Source organism: Mesocricetus auratus, unplaced genomic scaffold, assembly GCF_017639785.1.
Source record: "Mesocricetus auratus isolate SY011 unplaced genomic scaffold, BCM_Maur_2.0 Super-Scaffold_100676, whole genome shotgun sequence".
Taxonomy (NCBI): Eukaryota; Metazoa; Chordata; class Mammalia; order Rodentia; family Cricetidae; genus Mesocricetus; species Mesocricetus auratus.
Window position 1 is genome coordinate 49904885 of NW_024429266.1, and position 17069 is coordinate 49921953.

At 37.9% G+C, this 17069-nt stretch overlaps 1 protein-coding gene across 1 annotated transcript in view; it reads left to right on the top strand.

Moving 5' to 3' along the window:
* The window catches only part of LOC110339729 (complement factor H-like), a 67239-nt gene extending 54492 nt beyond the window's left edge, over positions 1-12747 (top strand). The window contains 5 exon segments of the mRNA XM_040737035.1: positions 276-449; positions 1148-1324; positions 4353-4529; positions 9980-10162; positions 12466-12747. Of these exon segments, the coding sequence (XP_040592969.1) occupies positions 276-449; positions 1148-1324; positions 4353-4529; positions 9980-10162; positions 12466-12665 (911 nt within the window). The 3' untranslated portion in view covers positions 12666-12747.
* Positions 12748-17069: the final 4322 nt, after the last annotated feature.

Below are 17069 nucleotides of genomic sequence, written 5' to 3' on the forward strand. Positions count from 1 at the left end.
CTGAGATGAGTATTTCTTGCTTTTCCATTCCTTTTGTCACGCAGTATTTGTCAGACATTTTGGTGTCAAGTTCTTGCTCAGTGTTGACGCAGTTTAGCAGATGGAAGACAGCAGACAGTGGTGTTAGGAAGCGCTGTCCACCTCTTCTGTGATGACACCTCTACCTTGTTAACATTCCCTTATAGTACACATAGAACTGACACTTACAAGTGAGTTTCTGAATTAGTGCCACGTGGGATAATTTCACTTTGTTCCTCTCATTGTGTGATTTTCAGGACTTCCTTGTGGACCACCACCTTCAATCGATCATGGGAATTTGTCTCACGAACTAGACAGTTACCAACATGGGGAAGAGGTGACATACAACTGTTTTGAAGGTTTTGGAACTGATGGACCAGGATTTATAAAATGTATGGGAGGAAAGTGGCCCAAGCCGCCAGATTGCAAAAGTAAGGATTTATTTTTATTCTTTGTGTAATATATTTTCTATTTCAAGTTACATGTGGCACAAATATGAAAGCAAACTGGAATTCTAGCACATGAGAATATTTTGATGACAGTTCTGGGTGCTGGCATGCATCCAATACTAGTAAAATCATAGTTTAATATTTTGAACCCAGTTTCATTTTAACTTCATGTATCCCAAACTATCAGCATCCTATGACTTCTAGAGCACACTGCCTCTGCTCAACAGGCTCATCACCACAGGCACAATTTGTGCAGCATTGCCACTACAGCTAATTATGCTATAAAATTTTCAAATAAATTATAATGAGTATTCTATATTTGATGACATTAAAAAGTAGAAATATGCCTGAAGTGTGGAAAATAAGACAGAAAAAATTTGAATGCAAAATATAAAACTCTCAAGAACTATAACTGGAGTTTTCTATAATGTCATTCAGGAATTCTGTATGAATTCAATTTGGAAACCATTACTGTAGGCGCTAAACATTTGCCAAGGGTTCTGTATCTAGTGTCATTCCTACCTTATTTATTTTCAAAAATTTGGAACTATTGAATGTAACTTAGTTTAAATGTGGAACCTACAGTATTTATTGTCCTCTGTGAACCTAACTATTACTTCATATATTATATATTTTACAATTTCCTAAAAACATAAACCTACATATTATTTTTCTTTCAGGAACTGATTGTAACTATTTACCCAGGTTTGAAAATGCCATACTCATAGAAAAGCAAAAATATTCATATAAGTCTGGAGAACAATTGACGTTCAGATGTGCACCTTCTTATCAAATGGAAGGATCCAGCATTGTCACATGTGTTAATTGCACATGGATTGGAGAGCCAGTGTGCAAAGGTAGTTTGATACACTTGAAACATGTGTTTATTATAGTTTCTCATAAAGAGGTGTAGCATATTTTTTGTTTGTTTTGTTTTTTTTAAAAATATTTTTATTAATTTATTTTTTACCTTCTGATCCCAGTTCTCCCTCCCCCGACTCCTCCTGCTCTCACTGCTTCCCCCCCCCTCACCTCCCATCTGCTCCTCAGAAATGGTAAGACCTCCCCTAGGAAGTCTACCAAGTCTGTCCCATCATCTCACTGAGTAGGACCATAGCACCTCTCCATCCCCCCCCACACCACTGTGTCTAGGCTGAGCAAGGTATCTCTCAAAATAGAATGGACTCCACTAGGTCAGTTTGTAAATTAGACTTGTATCTTGGAACAACTGAGAGCAGCCTTATGTATTGTCCAAGTGGCACCATTGTCACCTATTTTAAAGGAGTTTAATTCAGTCTTACGGAGGTTCCCCATTTGTCAGACCAGAGTCAGTGATCAGCGAAATGTAAATCAAAACAACTCTGAGATTCCATCTTATCCAGATGAGAATGGCTAAGATCAAAATTATGTATGACATCTTATGCTGGAGGGGATGTCGAACAAAGGAAACTCTCCTCCTTTGCTCGTGGGAGGTCTAGCATAATTTAATAGTGGTCAAAGTTTAGCTTTTAAAGGAAGAGGAACTTGGTCTATATTTACAATAAAAGTATGGAACTGAAAATCTATTGGCTAAACTGATATAGTGATGGTCCCCAGCATGTGCTTCTATGGCCAGTATTATCAGTATCATTGTGCCAGGTTTTATAAATGTAAATTAACACTGAAGAATTCAACTTAGTGTTGTTAAATAGAAAGTCATTTAGGAGAGAGACCTTGAGCCTTCTATAGTGTCCTTCAGGAATTCTGTGACAAATTCAGTTTGGAAGTAATTGCTGTAGGCTGCAAATTTTTGTAAATGCATTGTTAAAGAATCACCATTCAACTGAGTTCTTGTTTATATCTCATTTTCTCTGATTAGGTTAGGATATTAGGATATTTCACTTGATCATCATTCTCTTACAACTTTGGTATTCTTGAAATAATGTTCTTATTACCTTACATGAAAATAGATTTTTTTCCTCTGGTAAGATGTCCTGAATATGATTCTTCCCTCCCTCTACTCATCCTAGATCCTTTTGCCTCCTCTACCATCTGCAACCTTCTTCCTTCTGTCTTTCTTCACAAAAGAAACAGCCTTTCATAGAATAACAATAAAAGATCAAAAAAAAAAACAATCCCAGGGAAAGAGCTGAAGAAAAGCACAAGAGACTGATATAGACACAAAGCCCCTCTTGCCATACTCAGGAATCTCATAAAAACATTGAACTGAAAACTATAATACATATAAAAACGAACTGTAGGGTAAAAAGAGAGAAGAAAACCAGAATTAAAATAAAAATAAAATAAAAAATGAGTTAGAATTTACAAAAAAAAGGTAAGCCCTGGTAGGACATTATGAGAGAAAGAACTTCCAAGGATTCCTTAGAGCTCATTTTATGCAGTTTACCCTTATTAGTAGTTTGTTTCTCCATTGAGATTCCCTTGGAGATCTCTAAATTGTCTTTGCACGTGGTTTTTAGTTAGACATTGGATATTGCTTCTGGTTTAGGAATGGTGGCATGTGTCAACTTCTTCAGCTCTAGAACCCCATCTATTGCAGATCCTGCCTCAGTCTCTGAGTGTACATATGTGCATCAGTCTTGTTGCTTTGCAGGGTCTTCTCTACTTGATGCATTCTATCCCATCTGCTTCTTACACTCTTTATTTCTCCTGTTCTGCATGGTTCCTTGAACCACGTGGGGAGTGATTTGATGGAGGCAATCCATTTGGGGCTCTGTTTTATCAGGTCTCTTCAGAACGTCTGGCTTTGTCTCTCTGTATTTGTTCCCATCTGTTGTAGGACAAACTCCTCTGATGACAGTTTTGTAAGGCCAGATCTATGAGCATAAAAGAATGTCATGTGAAGTTCTATTGTTGCTATGGCTTTTGTTTTATTTGTTTGTTTTTGAAGGTTATTATGTGGTTTCACAGTAGTATTAGGTCCCTAGGCTATCTAGACTCAGGTTGATGATCACTCAACTAGTGTAGTATATGGGCTTCATCTCATAGAAGGGACCTTAATTCAAATCACAAGCATTGTACCACCATTTTCCTAGAATACTTGCAAGCAGAATACCATTATAGATCAGGGTTTGTGGATTGGGTGATGCTTTTGTTTCTACTTTGGTAATATGCAAAATAACTTCCTGTAGGGTTACTTGCCTGTAGGGTTGAAAGCACTATGTAGGCTCCAGTTGGGTTTTTCTATGTTCAGTGAATTGTGTAGATGCTGTCACATTTAAAATGTAGCCTTGAATCCAGCTTGTGGAAAATACTCTATAGTCTTGTGAATAGTCTGAGTTGTTTGGAAGTTCCCATGTGACCTCTTTGGTCACACAGTTCAATTATATGGAACCCAATCCCAGTACTATAAGCTTCATTTAGTGACAAGATATATCCATTGGGTCTCTGTCGCCCCATGTCTTGATGTTATTATTTGTATATGAGAATCAGGAAATGTCCACTGTATTAGGCTTCCAGAATATCCCTCAAATGAGTCCTAATTTTAGCAGTCTTTCCCTGTGTTTTGTTCCTTGTCTCCCCCTCCTCATCCATAACTATTTACTCAATATCACCAGTCTATGGAAATTATCCCCCCCCAATTCCAGTCCCTTACTCTACACCTAACCTCTTTTGTTCAATAGATTGTATCCTAGGCATCATTGACTTAACAGCTAATATCAACATATATGAAAATACATACCACATATGTCTTTCTGGGTCTGGTTTATCTCACTCACATGATATTTTCTAGTTCAATCCATTTACCTGTGAATTTCATGATTTCTCTCTCTCTCTCTCTCTCTCTCTCTCTCTCTCTGTGTGTGTGTGTGTGTGTGTGTGTGTGTGTGTGTTGAGAAATATAAGATGAACAAATAGATAAAGATACTTTCTTTTGCTCTTTAGATACTTCCTGTGGGGATCCACCACATGTGGAAAATGGTACTATAATAACAAGGCCTATGGCTAAATATCCATCAAATGAGAGAGTAGAATATGAATGCAATAAATCTTTTGAACTATTTGGGGAAAAAGAAGTGATGTGTCAAAATGGGATTTGGACAGAACCACCAAAATGCAAAGGTAGGGCTTCATGTTTCCCAAGAATTTTTTGACAATGCAATTTGTTTGCTCTATATCAGTGAAAATAAAGTGAAATAATATTTTTCATTATATTTTATTACATTTCTTTAGAAAAAAGATTGCTTCACATGTCAATTCCAGCTCCCTCTTCCTTCCTTCCTCCAGAATGCTCCCCATCCTCCCCCTCCCAGTCTCCCACCCTGTCCCCACTCCCTTCCACATAGGGGATATCCAGAGTCTGTCATGTCATTCAGGACAGGGTCCATGCCCTTCCCCATGAGTCTAGGCTGATGGAGCATCCTAGTCCATTTGTAGACCAGGGATAAATACTGATCTACTACCCAGTGCTCCATTGAGTTTCCAGGCCTCTTCACTGACACCCACATCCAGAGGGTCTGGATCAGTCCAATGTTGGCCCTCCAGATGTCCTTCTGGTGTCCAAGAGCTCCCCCTTGTTCAGGTCACCCGTTTCTGCTGGTCACTCTAGCCCATTCTTTACCAATTTGCTCATCACTCTTCCCTCTCTGTCACTGAGTTCCAAGTGTTCAGTTCAGTGTTTAGCTGTGGGTTTTTGCCTCTGCTTCCATCATTCACTGGATAAAGGTTCCAGGATGGCATATCAGGTAGTCACCAACCTTATCATCAGGTAGGGACTATTAATGTAGTCTCTCCACTATTGCTTAGCTTGCCAGTTGGTGTCATCCTTGTAGTTAACTAGAGATCTCACTGTTGCCAGATCTCTCTTCAAACCTATAATGACTCCCTCAATTATGATATTTCTGATCCTGTTATCCACTCTTCTTCTCCCAATGCAACCGTCTTGTTCCCCAATGACATCCTCTCTCCTCCTCTTCTCCCCCTCTCTTTTTCCCAGATCCCACTCCATTCCCACCCCTCTGCTTCAAATCTGCTCAGGAGATCTTGCCTCATTCCTCTTTTCTGGGGTACCATGAATATCTCTCTTAGCTATTTTCCTGTTCCTCAGACTCTGTCAGTGCAGCAGTAGGCTGGCACTCTCCTGATCCATGTCTAAAATCCATATACGAGTGAGTACATACCATGTTTGTCTTTTTGTGCTGTTCATTTGCCTGAAAATTTCAAGATTCCATAGTTTTTTTCAGCTGAGTAGTACTCCATTGTGTAAGTGTACATCTTCTCTATCCACTCTTCAGTTGAGGAGCATCTATGTTGCTTCTAGGTTCTAGCTATTACAAATAATGCTGCTATGAACATAGAGGAATAGATGTCCTTGTTGTATGAATTTGCATCTTTTGGATATATGCCTAAGAGTGGAATTGCTGGGTCTTGTGTTAGACTGATTCTCATTTTCCTGAGTAATCTCCATACTGATTTCCAAAGTGGGTGTGCAAGCTGTCACTTCCACCAGCGGTGGAGGAGTGTTCCCCTCTCTCCGCCTTTCCAGCATAAATTGTCTTAATGTTTTTGATTTTAGCCATTCTGTTAGGAGTGAGATCGTATCTCAGAGTATTTTTAATTTACATTTTCCTGATGGCTAAGGATGTTGAGCACTTTCTCAAGTGTCTCTCAGCCATTTTATAGTCCTCTATTGAGAATTATCTATTTTAATTCTGTAACCCACATTTAATTGGATCCTTTGGTGTTTTGGAGAGTTGCTTCTTGAGTTTTTTGTAAATTTTGGAGATCAGCCCTCTGTTAGATGTGGGGTCAGTGGAGATCTTTTCCCATTCTGTTGGCTGCCTTTTTTTTTTCTTCTTGACTGTGTCTTTTGCCTTAAAGAAGCTTATTAGTTTCAGGAGGACCCATTTGTTAATTGTCAATGTCAGTGTCTGTGCTACTGGTGTTATGTTCAGAAAGTGGTCACTTTTACCAATTCATTCTAGAGTACCTCCAAATTTCTCTTCTAATAGTTTCAGTGTGGCTGGATTTACGCAGAGGTCTTTGATCCATTTGGACTTCAGTTTAGTGCATGGGGATACACATGGATCTATCTAAGGTCTTCTGCATGCCAATATCCAATATGCAACATTTGTTGAAGATGCTGTCTTTTATCCATTGTATAATTTAAGTTTCTTTGTCAAAAATTAAGTGTTCATAGGTGTGTGGGTTAAAATCTGGGTTTTCAATTTGATTCCATTCATCTACCTGTCTATTTGTGTGCCAATATCAAAGTTTTCGGTAGAAGAGCTTGAAGTCAGGAATGGTGATGCCTGCGGAAGTTCCTTTATTGTACAGGGTTGTTTTTGCTATCCTGGGTTTTTGATTTTCCATATAAAGTTGATTATTGTTCTTTCAAGGTCTGTGAATAATTGTGCCGGTATTTAGATGGGGATTGCATTGAATCTGTAGACTGCTTTTGAGAAGATTGCCATTTTTATGTTGATCCCACCAATCCATGAGCATGGGAGTTTTTTCCATTTTCTGGTATCTTCTTTAATGCCTATCTTTAGGCATTCAAACTTCTTACTATACAAGTCTTTCACTTGTTTGGTTAGCATTATACCCAGATATATAAAATTACTTGTGCCTGTTATAAAGGGTGATGTTTCTCTGATTTCTCTCTCACCCAATTTGTCATTTGTGTATAATAGGGCTACTGACTTTTTTGGGTTAACCTTGTATCCTGCCACTTTGCTGAAGGTGTTAATCAGCTGTAGGAGTTCCATTGCAGAGTTTTTCAGGTCACTTATGTAAACTACCATATCATCTGCAAATAGTGAAACTTGTCTTCTTCCTTTCCAATTTGTATCTCCTTTTCTTGTCTTACTACTCTAGCTAGAACTTAAGTACAATATTGAAGAGACATGGTGTACAGCCTTGTCTTGTTCCTGATTTTAGAGTAATTGCATTGAGTTTCTCTCTATTTAGTTTGATATTAGCTGTTGGTTTACTGTATATTGCTTTTATTATGTCCAGGTTTGTTCCTGTTATCCCAGATCTCTCCAAGACCTTTATCATGAAGGGGTGTTGGATTTTATCAATGGCTTTTTCAGCATCTAGTAAAATGATCATGAGGTTTTTCTTTCGCAGTTTGTTTATATGGTGGATTACATTGATAGATTTTCATATATTGTAGTGTCCCTGCATCCCTGGGATGAAGCCCACTTGACCATGGTGAATGATTTTTCTAAGGTGTTCTTGGATTCGATTTGCTAGTATTTTACTGAGTACTTTTGCATCAATATTTATGACAGAAATTGGTCTGTAGTTCTCTTTCTTAGTTGTGTCTTTAGTACCAAGGTAATTTTAGCCTTGTAAAAAGAGTTTGGCAGCGAATCTCTTGCTTCTATGGTGTGGAACACTTTGAGGAGTATTGGAATTAGCTCTTTTTTGAATTTCTGGTATAATTTTGTACTGAAGGCATCTGGGCCTGGGCTTTTTTTGGTGGGGAGACTTTTGATGACTGCTTCTATTTCATTAAGGTTTATAGGTCTGTTTAGATTGTTTGTCTGTTCTTGATAATTTTGGCAAGTGATATCTATCCAGAAAATTGTTCATTTCTTTAAATTTTCAAATTTTGTAGAGTACAGGTTTTCAAAGTATGACCTTATGATTCTCTGCGTTTTCTCAGTGTCAATTGTTATGTCCCCCTTTTCATTCCTGATTTTATTAATTAGCATGCTCACCCAGTGCCTTTTGGTTAGTTTTGATAAAGATTTGTCTATTTTGTTGGTTTTCTCAAAGAACCAACTCTTTGTTTCATTGATTCTTTGGCATGTTTTCCTGGTTTCTACTTTGTTGATTTCAGCCCTCAATTTGACTATTTCCTGGCATCTACTCCTCCTGGGTGAATTTGCTTCTTTTTGTTCTAGAGCTTTCATTTGTGTTCTTAATTCTCTAGTGTGACTGTTCCTCAGTCTCTTCATGTGGCCACTTAGTGCTGTGAAATTTCCTCTCAGCACTGCTTTTTTTTTTTTTTTTGGTTTTATGAGACAAGGTTTCTCTGTATTGTTTTTGATGCTGTCGGTCCAACCTGGCCTCGAACTCACAGATATCCTCCTGCCTCTGCCTCCCGAGTGCTGGGATTAAAGGCTGTGTGCCACCACCAACCGGCTCAGCACTGCTTTTTAAGTATCCCATAAGTTTGGATATGTTGTGTCTTCATTCTCGTTGAATTCCAGTAAGTCTTTAATTTCTTTTTTTATTTCTTCCTTTCCCCAGGGATGGTGCAATTGTGCATTGTTCAATTTCCATGAGTTTGTAGGTTTTCTGTGCCTTGTGTTGTTGTGAATTCTAATTTTAATGCAAGGTGGTCTGATAAGGTACAGTGATACAATGGGTTATTCCATTTTTTGTATTTTTTTTTGAGGTTTGCTATGTTTTTGATTATGTGGTCAATTTTAGAGAAGGTTCCTTGTGTCGCAAAGGAGAAAGTATATCTCTTTCTGTTTGGAAGGAATGTTCTATAGAAGTCTGTTAAATCCAATTGGGTCCAAACATCTGTCAGTTCTTTTGTTTCTTTGCTAAGTTTTTGTCCTGGAGGTCCTGTCTAGTGGTGAGAGCAGAGTGTTGAAGTACCCTACAATTAGTGTGTGATATTTTATTTGTGATTTGAGCTTTAGTAATGTTTCTTTCATTAATGTGGCGCCTTTGTATTTGGGGAATTGATGTTCAGAATTGAGACTTCATCTTGATGGATTTTCCTGTGATGAATATGAAATGTCCTCATTCATCACTTTTGATCAATTTTAATTTGAAGTCTAATTTCATTTTCCTTCACAATAAATATTTTGCTTGGATATTGAACATTTTGTTTTCTCCTAAACAACATTGGAGTTCAGTTCAATTTCATGATGCACCTATTGAGATCTAACTTAACAGAACATAATATCAGTATTTTTGATTTCAGTCTTTTTTCCCTGTGGCCTCACCAGGAAGATCAATGGTCCAAAAAGGAAACCAATAGTATCATGCAGTTAGACGTGTCCTCATTTCTTAAACAGAATTCTCCCCTCTCCATATACTCTTTACCAAAAATATTATGTCTAAGTACTCCTGTTTTACTTTTATAATTTGTAGATACCTCTACTTATGTGACTCTTTCAGGAACCCAGAAAGCTTCATTTGCCTTCTGTGATTTTGTAAGCCTTAAATTCTTGTCTATAAATGTATGTTTCTACAAAAAATAATAATGAATGTCAGAAATATATAGAATAATAAATACTCAAGTGTCTTGAAAAAAGAGAAACTCTATCTGTCTCCATTGGCCTCTGTATTTGTATAAGATGTTAAGACATTTAGTAGGACTGGAAAACTTCAGAAATGGCATGCTTGCTCCAGTTCAGGAAGTGTTTTATGTGAGAAGGAAGAAAGGAAGACTTGTAATTCTCAGTTTATATAATGAAATTTTTTTCAAGCAACCATTTTTGTTCTACAAATCACCAAAGCCTTTATATTGTGTAAACTGCTTGGTTCTTCTGAAGCCTGTATGTTGACTTAATTTCTCAGATATTCAAACATTGTGTTCTTAGATTCAACAGGGAAATGTGGGCCTCCTCCCCCTATTGAAAATGGAGACATCACCTCCTTCCCATTACTAGTATACCCACCATCATCATCAGTTGAATATCAGTGCCAGGCCTATTATCTACTAAAGGGAGACAAGAAAATAACATGTAGAAATGGACAGTGGTCTGAGCCACCAATATGTTTACGTAAGTACCTCATTCTCATAGACTGTAGGAGTTCAGTTTCATGATATGGATATTTTTCTGTTAATAATAGAGCATTCACAGATTCAAAGCACTGTTTCACTTATTGCTTCAATGACAAACGCCAGCATGTGGAGAAAGCAAGATTGTTAGTTTCACTTCTATATACAAATAGTATAGTTGTCAAATAAAATTATTCATATTATTCTTTATTTTTTAGTTTTTACTAATGTGTATTAATGTCCATAAAACTTGGTGCCACCATACCTGCTGTCTCAATCAGTGCTCTATTGCTATGAAGTGTCACCATGACCATGGCAGCATTTTTAGACCTCTTATGAATTTTTTAATATTTTTATTTATTTTTTTCTCTCAAATACAAACTACAGTTCCCCCTCCCACTATTTCTCCCACCCCCACCTTCCTCAACCCACCCTATCCACTCTTCCTAAATGGTAATGCTTCCCATGGGGGAGTCAACAATGTCTGGCATATTAAGTTGAAGCAGGACCAAGCCACTCCCCTCTGCATCAAGGCTGACCAAGGCATCCAACCATAGAAAATTGTTTCAAAAAAGCCAGCTCATGCACCAGGTATAGATCCTGGTTCCACTGCCTCAAACAGACTAAGCTATACAACTGTAACCAATATGCAGAGGGCCTAGCTCAATCCGATGGAAGCCGCACAAGTGTCGCTCTAGAATTTGTGAGTTCCTACAAGCTTGGTTCAGCTGACACACATAAATCACCCTGGGAAGGGGAAATATATCAGATCTTCTAGGTAAACTGGAGGTAAGAGGTGATAGAAGGGAGGAGTTGGGAGATGAGAACATGAGGGAACTGGATGGTCATGTTGATGGAGGGACTGAGTGGGACAGCAATGAAAGAGATATCTTGATAGAGCTAGCCATTACATGGGAGAAACTGGTGCTAGGGGAATTCCCAGGAATCCAAAGGGATGAACCCAGTTCAGACTCCTAGAAATAGTGGAATGGGTGGGTGCCTGATCTGACCTTCCTCTGCAATCAAATTGGTGAATAACCTAACTGTCAGCATAGAGTCTTCTGTAAGGAAGAAGATGCAGAGATTCACAGTCAAGCACCAGGCTAAACTCTGGTAGTCCAGTTGAAGAGATGGAGGGGAGATTATGTAAGTAAGGGGGTGTTCAAGACCATGACAGAGAAATGTACAGAGATAGCTGGACCATGGCAACTCTTATAGAAGAAAACATTTAATTGGGGATTGCTTACAGTTTCAGATATTAAGTCCTTTATGGTCATTGTGGTGATCATGCTGGCACACAGGCAGACATGGTGTTGTGGGAGAGGAGTAGCTGAGAGGTCTGGATTACAAATTGAGTTTTGATATTCTGATCCCACCAGTAGTGTTCTTACTTCTTAGTGTTGCTTTTGACTACTTGTATTCTCTTGTGATTATGTAGGATTTCTGACATTGGTTTTTCATTAAAACTGCAAATTAACTTTCATAGTATATCTAATTTCCAAATGTTAATTCTGAAATATCTGCAACAGATTTTTAAAAGAGTTTTGCACATTCATTTGATTCTTCCCTATACTTAATTTATATTACTTCTGATCTTGTGGGATTTATATGTACTTAATATTTAATGTTGGTTATTCATTTTCGTGTTGTTGTTGTTTTTCAAGACAGAGTTTCTCTGTGAAGCTTTGGAGCCTATTCTGGCACTTGTTCTGTAGAGCAGGCTGGCTTTGAACTCACAGAGATCTAGCTGCCTCTGACTCTCGAGTTCAGGAATTAAAGATGTGTACCACCAATGCATGGCCCATTTTCTCTCTCTCTCTCTCTTTTTTTTTTTTTTGGTTTTTATGAGACAGGGTTTCTCTGTATTGTTTTGGAAGCTGTTTGTCCAGCCCAGCCTTGAACTCACAGAGATCCACCTGCCTCTACCTCCCAAGTGCTGGGATTAAAGGCATGTGCCACCACCACCCGGCTATTTTCATTTTTTAATGCTGCTCTATCTAGGACATATTTTAATAGGTAGCTATGTTAGAGATGCATTCATTCATCTTTCATTTTATTTTAGGATTTTGGTTTCTTTGTTTTTTTTTCTATTTTGAGTTAGAAATAGTGTATTATAGACTTTTATTCTTTATCTTTATGATATTTATTACAAACAACTTGTAAATAAAAAATCAAAATTAGACAGACTCAAATTTATACGCTGCTCTTATACAGATTTTTGAAGTAGTTTGAGAAATAATGCTCAAAGTTTAGTCTCTGTAGGTTTACATATTACTTAATGAAATTTGGAAATTTTTCTTTCAGATTCATGTTTCATATCAGAAGAAACTATGGAAAGATATAACATAATTCTCAAATGGAGAGAAAATCAAAAGATTTATTGCCAATCAGGGGAGAATGTTGAATTTACTTGTAAACCTGGCTATCGCAAGGGAAAAAGGTCACCTCCATTTCGTACAAGGTGCATTGATGGTCACATCAATTTTCCCTTTTGCACAAAATAATACAGTTATTAGAATTTATGAATGAGCCTCTATTTGGAAAGGCAAATGCATATTAATAATACAGTTCCAATTTACATTTGAAGTATTGTTTAACTCATTTCTTTTCATAAATATTAGCTGGTGTTGGTATACGGTGATGACTTTGGAACCTGAGAGACTGCTGCAAAATCAGCCATTCAAAACTCCTAAACCCAAATGTGATGTGTCTTGGCATAAAAATGAATACCAAGAAAACAGATGGGATTTCTTTAGTGTCTGTTTCCATCCACCACTTTCTCAAATCATCCTGGATACCTTTTGATCTAAGGTTATGATTTACAGTGAATGAAAGACACATTGTCTCAGTTGTCAAATTAATGTTATTTCACAAACATTACAACCAAACTGTCATATTTAGCATTACTAATGAATATAAGTAATTGCTACATACTACATTTATATCAATAAAGAAATATAAGAAACATTTTTCATATTAACGTCTAAATATATTATTTTGCAAATTGAAATATTCTAGCAATTATGCAAAGAATTAAAAATTAAACTGAGTATATTACTCCATAGCTGTCATAATATTAGCTTTAAAAAAGATAAATATTCTGTATAACTTATAAACAAGAAATGAATACATACATACTTTGTTCCCAAATTAAGAAAGAAAAATAATAATAAATATAATTAAACATAAAAACTGTATTTTTAGAGGTAATAGTGTAAGAAGTTGCTATTTACTATCTTTAAAGAGTTTTTAATTTACAGTGGAAAGACCTGACTTATTAGTGATAGTGGAAAAGTGATATTCATTCAGTAAATGCTGATTAGTTTTTCTTGGTATATATATATGTAAATGTAATATGACACTGTGAAAATGAACAGCGGTAACTCACCTTAGTTCTTGTTTAATCAATGTAATAAGCAGCATTTTAAAAACCCTGTGTTGCTGAATAGAACTTATCGTATTTTAAACAGATTTAAACCAACATTGCTTTCAGTGTACCTTGGTGTAATATCAGGATTGTCTAGAGTAACAGAAATTAAAAAATGAATCTCTCTCTCTATATATATACATATATATGATTTATTACAATGATTTACAGATTATAGCAATCATACAATGACTAGCTGTGAATGGAAAGTCCAAAAATCCAGTAGTTGCTCAGTCCAGAAATCTGTATATGTATGTCCTAGCTGGTCTGTAGTATACTTGGTAATCCCCAAGAAGCAGGCTTTAATGTCAGTGAAGAATGGATGTACTGGCAAGGTGAAGCCAAACGGGCAAAGAGAAAAAGCTTCTATAGGCTTCCAGTAAACATTGTAGCCCATAATAAAGGTATGTCTTTCTTCCTCAAGATTTGGTAGATAATAATACACCCAGGTCATCATAGGCAGCTCAGGTCACATGGTAACTTGGTGGCCCATTGTCAAAAGTTCTGTTTCCACTAAGACCCAACTGCAAGCCAAGAGCATTTTTTTGAAAGGAGAATTATTTGTCTGCAGATGATAGTAGAGCCTTGCTCCAAAATCTCAATGGTCTGTTTTATGATTCACATATACAAGCCTGCCAAAGGCTACAAAAAGCATCACTATCTACTCCTGATACCTCAAGTAAGGTCAAGTCTCACACAAGATGATGAGTTTTCCACCACAAACTGGGTTTGTGCCAAGTATGGTCAAAAGCTGAGTGCTTAGGTAGGGACTTGGGTAACTGGCAACTTTTGGGTAGGAAGCTGAAATAGCTGCCAAGAATGAGGAACTGAGCTTTTTGGCACCATTCCTTTGTTTGAAAACTCTCTGCGATATCTTATAATTTAGAGAGAGAAAGGGAGAATGGGGCTTCCAGGAATATTCAGGAGCAAACTGAAGCTCCAACCAAACCCCCATCCAGATACCAACAGAATTCTTTGTCATTTCTTTTTCTTCTTTTTTTTTTGTTAGACTTGATTTTTATATTTTATTGAAGACAGATTACTTTTTTTAAGGTCCCAAACCCATATGACATCAGATGAAAGTCATATTCTCCCCCAGAGAAAAGATACTGGAATAGCTAGGTAACATTTGCTATATAGGCAGTGTTTCAGGACCATCAGGAGTCCTTCAAAGTCCACTAATAATCATAACTTCTAATTTGACTCAAAGTCAGATTTCATAGATAATAAATGATCCAATGAGATAGATTTGAGGACATAGAACATAAATACAAATCACGGCTACAATGCCTGTATCTATTTGTATAATTAGTGATATATCTGCTTTTTTATTTTATTTTTTCTCAATATATGTTTTTATTTAAATTAGAAACATGAATATTTAACATGCAAGTCCCAGCTCCCTCTCCCATCCCTCCTCCCTTGTCCCTCCACCAGCACCGCAGTCCCCCACCCAATCCCCACATTATTCCTCAGGGAGGGTGAGGCCCTCCTTTGGGGGAGCTCTAAAGTCTGTCATTTCATCCAGGGCAGGGCTGAGGCCCTTCCCCCTGTGTCCAGGCTGAGAGAAAACAGATTACTTTTTATTATTAAATTCTGATTACAGATTCTTCTATCTACACCCCCAGTACCTTACAATCTCCCCTCCCACCTGGATTCACCCACGCTTATCTCCCATTAGAAAACCAATACAATCTATGGAATAAAAATGTGTAATAAGATAAAGCAAATCTACCACATTGGATGTGGACAAAACAAACACAGAGAAGGAAAATAAAACCAAAAAGAAGGCAGAAGAAACGGATAACAAGTCGCATGAATCACATAAAAAACACTAAAATGAAGTTATTAAGTTATTATATATACAAAGGACACTCTTTCTGCCTTCTCTTCTGAAGGGCTCATTGAGCCTAGAGGGGAGAAATTTGATGGGCACATCCCTTGTAAGGATGATTATACTAAGACCTCTGAATACAGTGTGGTTTTGCATTCTGTATTTGGTGTAGGAAGAAACTTCTCTGATAATAGCTAAGCCAGGCATTTATCTCTAAGTATAGCAGGATTCCATTACAAAGCCATTTTATTGCTACATTATTTCTTTTTTTAAATTTATTTTTCAGTTTAAATTTAGATAAGAAACAAGGTTGCTTCACAAGTCAGTTCCAGGTCCCTCTCCCTTTCCCTACCCTCCTCCCGTGCCCTCCCCCCCAACCCCCCCATTATCCCCTCATTTCCCCAGGGAGGGTGAGGCCCTCCATGGGGGTGTCCATAGTCTGTCATTTCATATAGGGCAGGGCCTAGACCCTTCCCCAAGAGTTCAGGGTGAGAGTGCACCTCACATTGTTGGATGGGAGTCCAAAGTCCATGTGTATACTCGGGATGGGTACTGATTTGCTGCCCAAGGCTCAATAGATTACCTAGGCCTCCTCACTGACACTCACATTCAGGGGGGTCTTGATCAGTCCCATGCTGGATTCCCAGGCTGATGCCTGGGATTCAAGAGTTAACCTTTGTCTGGTCAGCTGTTTCTGGGGGTTAAACCAGCCCGGTCTTAATCCCTTTGGTCATCAGTCCTCCCTCTCTGTTACTGGCTTTCTTGAGTTCAGCTCAGTACTTAACTGAGGGAGTCTGCCTCTTCTTTGATCAGCCACTAAATGACGTTTCTGTTTCCCAGACTCTCTGGCCATAGGATTGTAGGCTGGCCCTCCCCAGATCTATGTCTAAAATCCATATATGAGAGAGTACATACCATGTTTCTCTTTTTGTGACTGGGTTACCTCACTCAGGATGGTTTCTTCTAGTGTCATCCATTTGCCTGCGAATCTCAGGATTCCATTGTTTTTTTTCTGCTGAATAGTACTCCATTGTGTAAATGTACCACATTTTCTCTTTTCTTTTCCCCACATCTTTTTATTTATTGTGTGTGTCTTTCACATCATACACCTGAATCCCATTCATTTCCCCATCCATTCATATCCACTCTCTGCCCTTGCAACCCCCCCCAAATAAGGTAAAATAAAATGTAAGAGAAAAATGAAGAAAAAGAGAAGAAAAAAATCAATCTTGTCATGGAAGCTGTGGTGTGACACAGTGAACCCTGCATATTATCCATGTATCATTACCTGAAAGTGCTCATTGCAGAGTCCTGGCTCTGTTTTCTACTACTCTGTAGATGCTGGGACCTCACTGGGAATCCTCTTAGTTATCCTGTTGCTGCCTGTGTTGTGAAACTCCTGAAGCCTTGGGTCATCAGAACTGGTTCCTTCATGATCTCCAGCAGATTACAAATGGGCTGTGTGTTGGAGTATGCCACCACATAACCCCAGTTCTGGGCCAGAATAATTGTAGTGTCTGTCAGTCCACCAGCTTTCCCTTGTCCTCATCACCAACATAAACTCTCCTGCATTACAATATAGAGTTGGCCCTTTGTAGCAATGAGCAAGGGGCCAGACCATTTATCCTGTTTTCAAGTGATCAGGCC